General features: G+C 55.6%; 1 protein-coding gene across 1 annotated transcript; it reads right to left on the reverse strand.

The window, feature by feature from the left end:
* Positions 1-1,429: 1,429 nt before the first annotated feature.
* On the reverse strand, positions 1,430-10,711 carry ALOX15B (arachidonate 15-lipoxygenase type B). Its single transcript, XM_007166365.2, is given in 14 exon segments — positions 1,430-1,658; positions 2,071-2,241; positions 2,319-2,419; positions 2,517-2,638; positions 2,827-2,996; positions 3,148-3,234; positions 4,272-4,474; positions 4,568-4,721; positions 4,958-5,130; positions 6,426-6,529; positions 6,821-6,943; positions 9,903-9,984; positions 10,259-10,481; positions 10,565-10,711. Coding segments are annotated over 14 exon segments (2,040 nt in total). The 3' UTR covers positions 1,430-1,478.
* Between the last annotated feature and the right edge of the window lie 1,132 nt (positions 10,712-11,843).

Raw genomic sequence — 11,843 nt, forward strand, 5'->3', positions numbered from 1 at the left:
GTTGCGGCATGCAGGATCTATTTCCCTGACCAGGAATCGAACCTGGGCCCCCTGCATTGGGAACGTGGAGTCTTACCCGGTGGACCATCAGGGAAGTCCCTTAACCCTTTCTTTAATCCCTCAAGGCACACAGTTTCTTTTCCATAAACTCCTTTTTTGCTTCAGTTTGCAGGAATTGTTTTAAATCAAAGAAGTTTGACAGCTATATATCTCTGAATCATTTCGGGTTACACTGAATCTCAATAAAGAATGAACAGTTCCAGTGCTGCGTGCTGGGCGGCGTTGCCCTTTCTGAAGTGTTGTTCTGTTTCTTTCAGTGGCCATGTTTGTGCAGTCATTCAAATATATATTGCATCTGTTTGCAGTGTTTTATAAAAATTAGTGAACCTGAAAAACCAAAGCTCTGCTGCCTGCAATATGAGACAAATGGAAATCACCAGGTGAATTCAAGGGGACACATTTTTGGCCTTAATGGATGCTCATTGAGTCAGAACAAGAAAAAAGAAAAACAGAATTAAAGAATGTGTATGAAATGTTGGAATTCCGCCACTGAGAATTGAATCTAGAAGGCAACCTATGATTAATGATATATTGCCTAAGTCTCAGGAAATGGAAACTGTTTTATAATGTGCAAGGCTCTTGTCTAACTTTGGGGCATGTTTTTTATTTTTTATTTAATTAATTAATTTATTTATGGTTGCCTTGGGTTTTTGTGCGCGTGGGCTTTCTCTAGTTGCGGTGAGAGCGGGGGCTACTCTTCGTTGCAGTGTGTGGGCTTCTCATTGCGGTGGCTTCTCTTGTTGCGAAGCACGGGCTCTAGGCATGTGGGCTCCCGTAGTTGTGGCACACGGGCTTAGTTGCTCCACCGTATATGGGATCTTCCCGGACCAGGGCTCGAACCCGTGTCCCCTACATTGGCAGGCGGTTTCTTAACCACTGAGCCACCGGGGAAGTCAAGGGGTATGTTTTTTTAGAAAGCATATGTGGGCACTGCCTGCAAGTCCCCGGCAGTAGGTCTTCCTTCTGCCCTGCTTCCCATGGCCCTTTCTCAGTGGGTTGTTCATTTTAAAGTTGGGACCATATGTCATCATCAACCTCTTGAGCAGTTTTCAGGTGGGCCACGCCTTGTGCTGCTGGACAGTCTGGAAGAGGGCTGCCCTTGAGCCGCATGACCATTAGGTCCAATCAGCTGTGGTCAGGGGGATCGGGGGCAGGACTGTGTTCCCCCTATGGTACTCTTCCAGGGGGCTGTGGGTGTGCAGGCACTTTGAGGCTTGGAGTCTTCAAAAGGCATAGTGGTGCCGTCCAGTGAGCTTTTATTCTCTGGGTTTTTTTTGTTTCTGTTTTGCGGTGTGTTGGGGGTGAGTTACACCAGACCCAGCAGGGGCATATGGGGGCCTGGTTTTCTGCGGAGTCCTTTTCTCTGGGTGGCAGGTAGCCTAGAGGGATGTCATGTGGGGCCCTTTTCCCCAGGGGATTTAGATGGAGACGCTGTTCTCGATGATGGGAGGGTCCAGGTAGGTGTAGGGCAGCTCCAGGTCCTGGTTTCGCTCCTGGATGTCTCGCGAGATCTGAGCCAGGCGGCCCTGGAAGGCCGCGATGCTCCAGCACGGGGCCGCCTCTGTGAAGTGCTCGTCCGGGTAGGTGCCCAGGGGCCGCTGGGAACCAAACACAAGGTTGGGTGAAGGGGCTGCTTTGCAGCCGGGACCCGCCTTAGCCATCCACCCTGGGGGACCTGAAGCAGCGTACGACTGAGCCTCATCCGGGCCCCCTCCCCGTGAACAGTGATGATTACTGCAGGCAGCTCTCGGGGATGAAAGCTCAGGTCAGAGTTTTAAAGGGGGCGGCCTCACTGGAACATATCACACGTTGCCCTTGCAGCTAAGGGTGACTCTGCATCATCTCATTTGGCCATTTGACCCTCCTTGTGAGATGTCCAATGCCCTTGTGTCCCCCTGGGAAGACTCACTGGGGTCTGATGGCACAGTGGGGTGTGGGTCAGGGAGGGTAAACAGTGTCGCCTCCCTTACCCCAGGGCTGGCCTGGTCTGGCTCCCAGCCCCACACTCACTCTGTCTCCAGGCTCCTTGCTCAGCACCCAGAGGGCAGTGATGACATCACACGTGGCATTGACTGGCGGGAGGGTGGCTATGAACCCCTCCGGGCTTGCCTGGCCTTTAGAGGTGGGCGGTGGCAGCTGCATGGTAGGTGGCAGGTTGGGCATCCAGGCACTGAAGTCAAACTGAAGGCCGAGAGGGCAGAGTGAGGCTAGGAGCCCGGCCCCCTCCGTCCCGCCACCCTGGCATTGACCCTTCTCACCTGCCCTGTACCGACAGCGGAATGCTTGGCCGAGCAGGTGAATATCACCATGGTGATGTACTGTATCAGGGCTTCCCGTGTCCCCAGGGAGGACGGTACACCTGCAGGGAGAGCTGGGCTGGGAACGGGGCTACCAGGGTCCTGAGGACAATGCCGCAGAGGCCTGAGGGTAGGACCTAAGAACCGAGGTCCCCCTACCTGAGCTCTCCCGACCTAGGAAGCCCTCGGAGAAGATCTCCCACACCCAGGCCTGGAGTTCACTGTCATCGCGGACAAGCTCATCGCTCAGGTAGTAGATGCCAATCATTTCGGAGACAAAGCTGCAAGGTGCACGGGGTTCCATCCCAGCTGTGAACCCCGACCCTCTCTGAGGAGTGCCCCTGCCTGGTCCCAGTGCTGTTAATGTCCGGCCCTCCTCCTGGTGGGCGCCTCCCTGGGCCTTCCTTCTCCTTCCCAGTCTTCTTTCCTGTCCCCCAAGGCCCCAGCTCTCTGGGGCTGACACCCTCACCCTTCCACTGCACCCCAGATCTGCATCCCATCATCCCGGTAGTAGTAGCCTGGGATGTCTTCAACTCCTCGGGCCCGGATATCCTCAGGCAGACACAGGACGGAATAGTTCAGCTGTTCCATGTACCTCTGTATCAGCTCAGAGAAACCTTCAATGCCAAGGCCTGTGGACTGGGAAATGGAACTCCTGGGTACCACAGCCCTTGCCCCAGAAGCAGGAGGTAATACTGGTTGGGGAGACAGGGCCACTCCCACCCCAAGACCCCAGATTCTTTACACTGAAGGAATATCCCATCCCCACCCTCCCTAAAGCAGTCCTTACCCTGTCGACCACCTTCCCGGGGGCAATGAGTAGCTCACGGGCCAGCGTGTTGATGTGCAGGGTGTACCGTGTGTGCGGAATCAGCAGCTGTAAGGGCCAGAGAAGGTGGAGCTAGGCGAAGCCTGGGTCTCTGTGGTCCCAGACCTCCCCCCATAGAGGAACCCAGTCCTGTCAATCACGCATGGAAAGAGATGACAGGGACAAGGGGGGCAGCCTGGGACAGGGATCAGGGCTCCAGGCCCAGTGATAGGGGCTAAGGTCCACCAGCATCCTGTTCTGTGACCTTGAGCATGTGCCTTCCTCTCTCTGGGCATCAGATCACTGGGCAAATGAGAGGGCTGATCTGGATAGCACTATGAATCCCTCCAGCTCTGGCATCCTGTGATTTCCTAACCCCAGGCAGGCAAAGCACCATGATAACCAGGGCCTGTGGGCCTGGCAATGTGAAATGGTCCCCTAGAGACCACATCTGAGTGCCAGGCCCTGGGAGCTGTAGACTGTCAGAAAGAATCAGCCTGGATTGAAGAGGACAGAATAGGGCCTGCATCCAGGACCCAGGAGACTGTCTAAGGAAGAATCAGAAAATGTGAGCAGCTGTGGACCCCTCATCTTCACAGAGGAGATGCTCCAGGTCCCTGGAGGAAATGAATCTGGGCCATCTGAAGGCTTAGCAGAGCCCACCTTAGAGACACGGGTCTCCCTCCCAGGGCTTCCCACCCTGCAGCTATCTGCAGAAAACCTGTTGGTCAAAGCCATGTTCACACTTTGGCATCTGTCAGCCCCAGGTCTCTCCTTTCCTAGGAGCTGGGCTTCTGTGACCGCTGTTGGCTTGAGCTCCCCTAAGAAGAGAATCTCTCTGGGGCACAGCCTGCTCTCACATGCGGTCCTCTCCCTCGCGCCTGTCCCCGTCACCTCACCCCAGCTCAGGGCCTGCTGGAAAGCAGCCTCTCAGGGGAACTGTGCAGGTAGATGCTGCTGAGGCAGAATGGGGGCTCAGCATCTCAGCCTGGAAGGACAGGGCCACGTGGGGACAGGCGGCATAGAACCCCGAAGGGCAGGCCAAGTTGCAGGGACCTGCAGGCTTGGGGCACAGTCTGGGCCATCAATCTTGCTGGACCACTGACCTTGAAGAGTGGGTGGCAGTGAGGCAGCTGGCGCAGCGTAGCCAGGGTGAAGACCTCGGTCACCAGGTGTACCTGTAACAGGTGCGTGAGGGCCTCGTGGATGGAGAACTCGGCATTGCGCACCCACGTCTTGGCCAGCAGCCAGTCCCACTTGTCGTCGCTGGGCAGAAAGATGGGGCTGTCGGGCCCAGGGGTCTGGCGAGCTATAGGAGAGGCCAGTGGGGAGAGGCAGCCTTGAGTGTCTGCCAACCATTTAGTCAGACCTCTCCCTGCCCCTGCCCTGTCGCCTGCCCGGCTGCTGACCTGGATGGCGAGGGGCAGCAGGGGCCCACACCCTGGGCGCTGCTATAGCAGGGTCATTGGGGCCGCGGAGAACTGAGGCCTCCCATTAATGACATTGGTGCAGATGCCAGAGAGGATGCCGTGATCCACCAGGAACAAGGACCCCTTCTGCGGGAGAGAGAAGGGGAGCCAGGGCTGCCATCTGGCTTTCTAAAGGCAGAAGGTGGGGAGTATGGGGGTGGGGAGAGGATTCAGGGCCAGGAGACTGTGCACGGGAGAGGGTGTCTCGGCACGTAGCACACAGTAGGTCCTTAACCAATGTGAGTGCTGTTCCTCTCCAGTAGGGGATGGGCCCAAAGCACTGAGACGGGGGTGCGCAGAGCCAGGACTCCTGTGCCCCTCACCTCCAGCTCAGCCTGCAGACTCGTCCCAGGGCCCAACGCTGGGGCCACCATGGCATCAGTGACAGGGAAGTTCTTTGGCAGGTGGCGACAGCGGCGGATCAGGACCGGGTTGAGGCCATTCAGGAACTGGTAGGCGAAGAAGGCATCCTCCTGCCAGTGTTCAAACACGTACTCTGCAGGGGGGCAGGGGAGACGGGACCAGTCACTCCAGCGCCCAGGGGTCTCCCCCTGAGCGCCGTTGTGGAGTTTCTCCTGCGTCCGTCCTGTGCGCCCCTGTCTTCTCAGGCAGTACTTCTCAGGGTGGCCTCCTCTGACCCCTTGGCTTCAGTTCACCAAACAGCAAATCTTAGCCCCCAGCCCACCAGTCCCACCATCTACCTGCCGTCTCCAACCCCATGACTCAAACACAGCATATCGGAGGCTGAACGTGGGCCCCTGCTCTAGTCCAGTCCCCACCCCGTGGCCTGGCATCCCAGGAACGGCACCTTCATCCACTGGATCGCAGGTGGCAGAGCCCGGAGTCCTCTCGGCAGCTCCCCCCCATCCTCCGCCCATCAAGTCCCACCGATTCTCCATCCTCAGTAGCTCTTGGTGCACACGCCCACTCCATCTCTGCTGTCACTGCCTCGCTGAGGATTCCCTCCTCTGCTGACCACAGCCAGAGCCTCATAACTGGTCCTCTGCTTCCACTCCTGTCCCCCAACAGCCCACCCCCCACGGCACATCTGGCCACAGTACCCCCCAGCTGGCAGCTGCTTGAAGCTCCCACTGCGCTTAGGAAAGGCCCGAGCTCCTGTCACGGCCTCCATGGTCCTGCACGGCCCGGGGCCCATGCACCTCTCCTGCTTCACCTCCTGTCTTCCTTCCCTGGCTCAATACCCTTTGGCCACAGCAGCATTTTTCCCCTCAAAGGTCTCCACTCCTTCCATCTTCAGGGTCTTCACGTGCACCGGACCGCCCCCCACCCCGAACCTGAAGCACCCTCTGCCCTCACACACACCATGCCTGGCGCTGTTGCCACCTGCCCAACTTTGAGGTCTCAGCATAAAAGTCACCTCTGTAGAGAGTTCCCTAGCTGGACTAGGCCAGGTCCCCCTTTTACACACTCTCACTGGAGCTGTTGCACAGGTTTCATAAGTGAAACTCATTATTTGTCTTTGAGCCTAATGTGCACTTGTCTGCTCAACTGGGAGCCCTGCGGGGACGAGGATTGTGTCCACAGCCCCTAAGCAAGTGTCTCATGTGTGGTAGCCCAACAAGCATCTGATGGATGAAAGGCATTAGAAGGTCAGAGATGCCCCCACTACACATCCTTTTCTGTGTCTGAGGAGAAAGTAAGGTCTAGTGAGAGTCAGGGGCCTGCCCAGGGTCACACAGTGAACTGGCGCTTGGTTTTCTGCGATTCCTGACAGCCAGGAGAGCTGCTACCCCAGGGAAGAGGTCTGGAGCCCTGGCTGGAGCTCCTCACCCACGGCTGGGGTCTTCCGGGAGTTGAATACACTTCTCATCTCCTCCAGACTCTTCCAGAGCCCCTTGCGGTCCAGCAGCCCTTTGAGTTTCAGATCTGCCAACCTGCCAGAAGATGTGAAGGGTGGGGAGAGGGAGGCAAGAGGCCCTGGGAGACCCGCCTGCGTTGGCTAGGCTTATCCCTCCCGGGGTCCTGAACCAGCCTCCGGGGCCCAGGTAGTCACTGCCCCTGAGGTCATCCTCACCTTGTTGGAATAGGTGGTGAGCAGAGGCCGTGCCCTGGGCGGGGCTGTGTGACCCACACCCCGATGGTGGGGGAGCTGAGTGGGGAAGGGCAGAAGGCAGGGGTACCAGTACATCTGAGGCCCAGGGGCAGGAGAGGGTGGGCATCCTCACATTGAGCCGCCTCGCAGGTAGAAGGTGATGTTCTTTGCCAGAGAGTATTTGATGTTGAGGTCCAGGTTTTTTATGGTCTCCTCGTTTAGGCAGTGAGGCCAGCCTGGGATGTAAGTCTTCCAGCTGGAGGGAGGAGCAGGAAGGCAGTCAGCAAGAAGCCTCAGGGAAACCACTGACTAGGGAAAGGGAGTGGCAGACCCCTTGGAGGCCCTGGTGAGGGCCAGCCCCCTTCCACAAGCAGGGGTCTTCCTGGGCTCTGCCCTTCCCCTCCACCCTCAAGGCCTCAGGGAGAGCTGCCATGTTCCCACAGCCATGTTCTCCCCTGGTTGGTCCAGGGTTGGGCACTTGGCCAGAGCGAGGCCAATCAGAATCCTTCCCAGGGAATTGGAGATTGGGGCTGGACCAGAGGTCATCTCTCTCTGGATATCTGGGTTATAGCATGTAAACACCAGGACTGGGAGACTTCCCTGTTGGCGAAGTGGTTAAGAGTCCATGCTTCCAATGCAAGGGGCCCAGGTTCGATCCGTGGTCAGGGAACTAGACCCCACGTGCATGCCATAGCTAAGAGTTTGCCTGCCGCAACTAAGAAGACTGCCTGCCGCAACTAAGACCGGGCACAACCAAATAAGTAAATAAATTCTAAAAAAATAATTAAAAATAAAGGAGTTGCTATTAAAAAAAAGAAAAAGGCCATTTTCCACTGTATGGACTGGGAACCAAAGAAAGCTGTTCTGCAGGCAGAGAGGAAAGTGGAGCCGGAGAGAGAAGCATCTAGGGGGCTCCAGAGACAGGGGGAGAGTCACCCTGGCTTCTGGCCCGTACGATCTGGCTACGCTTCCAGCCCTCACTTCTGTGACCTGTTGACGCATTCCCGTGTTTTCTGTCTGCTAGCTGGAGTCTGTTATTGTTCTTGCAACCACAAAGTTCCCGACTAACACAGATGCATCACAGAGCAGAGGCTGTCCTGAAGGTGGGAACACAGGAAGGCGGCAGTTGCCTTTGGCAGGCATCCCGTGGAGAGACACTTCAGCCTCCAAAGCTTGGGGGAGCCCAGAAATGTACTCTGGCCTGGCCTAAAGAGGTTTAGCATCTCTAAATCCCTTTATCCAGCAAGCAACACAGCCTGAAGACCTTTAGGTGAAATGGTAAAATCATGTCAGCTGTAAAGCTGAGGACCCCCAGCCAGTCGTCCTCTCATTCCCTCACTCATTCATTCTTTGGTTCATTCCATCATTGCCTTTGGGTTTGAACAGGCAACTTCAGAGAACAATTTGCAGTTAAAGTACACTGCCACCAGGTGGTGGCCAAACCCTGCTTCTCAAACTTTAATGCACAAAAACTTAGTTCCCCCAGGGATCTTGGTAAAATGCAGATTCTCATCAAGCAGGTTTGGGGTGGGTGGCCCCAAGACCCTGCATTTCTAACAAGCTCCCAGGTGACGCTGACCCTGTGGATGTGAGACCTCACTCTGAGTATTGAGGGCGTAGCCACTTGGATCAGAGGTAACTGAGGGACATTATGAACCTCAGTACGCACTTGTGCAGGGCTTTGCGGCTGACAAGCTGCATTCTCAACCATCTTCTCATTTCTTCTTCCTAATAACACAAATCAGACTGGTATTCTTAGTTCCTTTTGCAGAAGAAAATAAGGATCAAAAAGGTTAACTAATTTGCTTCAGATTTCACAGCTCCTTTCGGCAGGGCCTAGGCTGGCCTTGCGTCTCCTGACTCCTGTGTCCTTGTTTTGCCAAGAAAGGAAGAAAGGCCACTCCACAGACACAGCTCCCTCCATCTGTTCCCTCACCTGGGGCTGTTGCTGGCCGATTAGGCGCCATGGTTTTCTCCGGGATGTAATTCACAACACACGTGGAATCACCAGGAGCCAAATAAGCCTGCAGCTGCTGTGCCCCCAGAGACCTAAAGCGAAAGCCTGCAGACCGCGCTTCAGACAGCAGCCCAGTTGGCCAGACCATGACCTTTTGAAAATTTGCTCCTGAGTGCGGTCCCTGGCTTTCTGCCTTAGGAGTCCTCGCCAGCGACCCAGAAAGACTCCAGCAAGAGTCAGGCATTTAAAAGCAGTGGGTTTCAAACTTTAGTGGGCATGAGTCATCTGGAAGGCTTGTTAAAACAATATTGCTAGCAGAACTTCCCTGGTGGCGCAGTGGTTAAGACTCCGCGCTCCTAATGCAGGGAGCTTGGGTTTGATCCCTGGTCAGGCGCAGCCAAAAGAAAAAAAAAAACCCCAATATTGCTAGCAACAAGGATTTACTGTTATTGCACAGGGAATTATATATCCAGTGTCAACTACAATTTGGCACTTGCCATCCTTCTTTACAAGGACTAAATCATGTGCTGCTGCAGCTGCTGACTTTCAACTCCCGAAGGAGTTCAGGGTGGAGAGGAGAAATGAGGCACTCTGTGCTCTGGGAAAAACTGGCAGAACAGGTCTTCAGATAGACGTGATTTTATGAGCCCAATTCTTGTATCTCCTCATATCCAGAAAAGCACTAAAATCCTTCATGGTGACGACTGCTCTTCGTGACTAGCAGAAACCTTCTGCAAAAAAAAATATGTGCTCGATTGCATGTGCTCCCCCTTCACCAAAATCACATATATACTGACTTTCCCCACTACCTCTGTGGAGCAGTTTCTCAGAGCTCTCTGAAATGCTGTCTCCTGGGCTGTAGTCCTTATTTTGCCCCAAATAAAACTTAACACACAACTGTCATGTTGTGCATTTTTATTAAGCTGACACCAGTATCTTGTAATAACGTATAGTGGAATATAATCTGCAAATAAACAAAAAACCCAAATCACGCTGCTGTACACCTGAAATGGACACAACATTGTAAATCAACTAGACTTCAGTTAAAAACACCAACACTGCTGCCCCCACCCTCAATATCTGATTCAGTAGCTGTGAGGTGGGTCTGAGAAACTGTATTTCTAATGAGTTCCTGGAGATGCTGTGATTGGAAAGGACAGAGGACCAGGCAGGGACTTCAGACCGCATCAACACCAGTGGAACGAGGCTGACCCTCATCCCCTTGGCAACCCCCCCCCACCAGTAGCCCCCTCCTCACCTGTACGTCTCCCGCCTGGCCTGCAGCTCCTCCTGGCGCTGCTGCTGGAGGGTGGGGTGGTGGTCTTCCCAGGAGATCTTCGCTGTGGGAGCAGCGGAGCAGGTGGGGAGGGCAGAGAAAGCCCCCTGACCTCCAGCCCCAGCCGCTCTCCCCTCCACTCCAGCCACCCCTTACCAGATCCCCTGCCCCCATAAGTACAGTTTCTCCCACACCAGACTGCCACGCCCCCCCTTCCCCCAAACTCCCCAGCTCCCCTCCCCTGTCCCTCCCCCTTGGCCACACCCGGCTCACCTCTCCACTCCTCTTGCCCTTCCCCCCAACACACCAGCCCCTCCTCCCTCCTGTGTCCCCCTCACCTGTCCCCTCCCGCAGCACCAGGCTCCCCTTGTCCTCCAGCCACTGGTAGCAGGGGAAGCGGAGGGGGGCGCCCCGGGGCGGCGTGAGCTGGAACCAGCGGCAGAACCAGGCGTCCGAGGCCAGGGGCCAGAAGGGACGGAGCAGCGCGGGGGGAGTCTTGTGCACGCGCAGCAGCAGCACCCGGCCCACGTCCTGGGGGCACGTCACCTCGAAGTCCTCCTCCTGGGGGGCATGTTTAGCATCCTAGAGGACCGTCTCTCCTGCTCCCTCCTCCGCCGCCCCCCCCAACCCCACCCCACACTCACAGCGCCCGCTGTGAACTCTTTGCCGAAATGGTCCAGGGGCAGTGGCAGGGTCTCTCCTTCGGTCCCCACGATGATGACAGACATTTTGTCCCACGTGCCAGCCCCGAAGGCCTCCCCAGTGGATACCCGCACCCTGAACTCGGCCATGGTGACAGCTGGAGTCTGGCTCTCTCCTGCTCATCTGACGCGACTGCACAGCCCAGACGCTCACCCCCAGGGACAGGCACCGCCCCACCCTGGCCAGGCCTTGTGGAGGCAACTCTGAGTTCCCACGGGGCCCATCACCACCCCCAAAAGCAAGCGCTGGCTCGGGGCAGAGAGGGCGTGGCTGAGAGGCAGGAAGGGAGGGATGCAGATGGGGGTTGGGGTGCTCTGGGACGTGAGGGACTGGGCGTCCTGAAGTTTGGGAAACAGAACACTTCAGTGATGGGTGGGGCCGGAGGGAGTTGGGATCCAGTGGAGTTCATGGGTTCGTTTGTCCCCCTCTTTGTTTCTTTGCCTCCTTAGCCTTTAAAAGCCTATGCAGGACCAACTCCCCACTTTCTACAAGCCTTCTTGGCCTACCTTCATTATTTTATTTGATTCATGAATAATTTTGAGAACCTGCTCTGTGCCAGGTATTATGTTGGGTGCTGTGAATATGGTCCCAGGCAAGGCCCAGTCTTTGTCCTTTTGCAGGTTAAAACTCAAGTGTGGGGACTTCCCTGTGGCGCAGTGGTTAAGAATCTGCCTGCCAATGCAGGGGACACAGGTTTGAGCCCTGGTCCGGGAAGATCCCACATGCCGCGGAGCAACTAAGCCCGTGCGCCACAACTACTGAGCCTGCGCATCTAGAGCCCGTGAGCCACAACTACTGAAGCCCGAATGCCTAGAGCCCGTGCTCCGCAACAAGAGAAGCCACCGCAATGAAGAGTAGCCGCTGCTTGCCGCAACTAGAGAAAGCCCGTGCACAGCAACGAAGACCCAATGCAGCCAAAAATAAATAAATAAATTTATTAAAAAAAAAACTTGGAGGATGAGGTGACGGTGGAGCCCAAGTGTCATGTGGGGTTCCCCAATGAAATGGCTCTGCCAATTAAGCCCGCCAGTTGATAAGTCCTGTTCACACAGTTTCCAGTTTTTCTTGCCTCATTCTTAAAAATGAGTGAATGGCCAAGGATCACCCAATCTTCAAGGAAGGCTTCCATCTAAAAGATAAGGGCAAAAACAAAACTGAAGGGGCAGATAATTCAGGGAACAGAGGACTTCAAAGAAATCGTAATTTGGATCCTCAGAGAGG

This window comes from Balaenoptera acutorostrata, chromosome 20, assembly GCF_949987535.1.
Source record: "Balaenoptera acutorostrata chromosome 20, mBalAcu1.1, whole genome shotgun sequence".
Lineage (NCBI taxonomy): Eukaryota > Metazoa > Chordata > Mammalia > Artiodactyla > Balaenopteridae > Balaenoptera > Balaenoptera acutorostrata.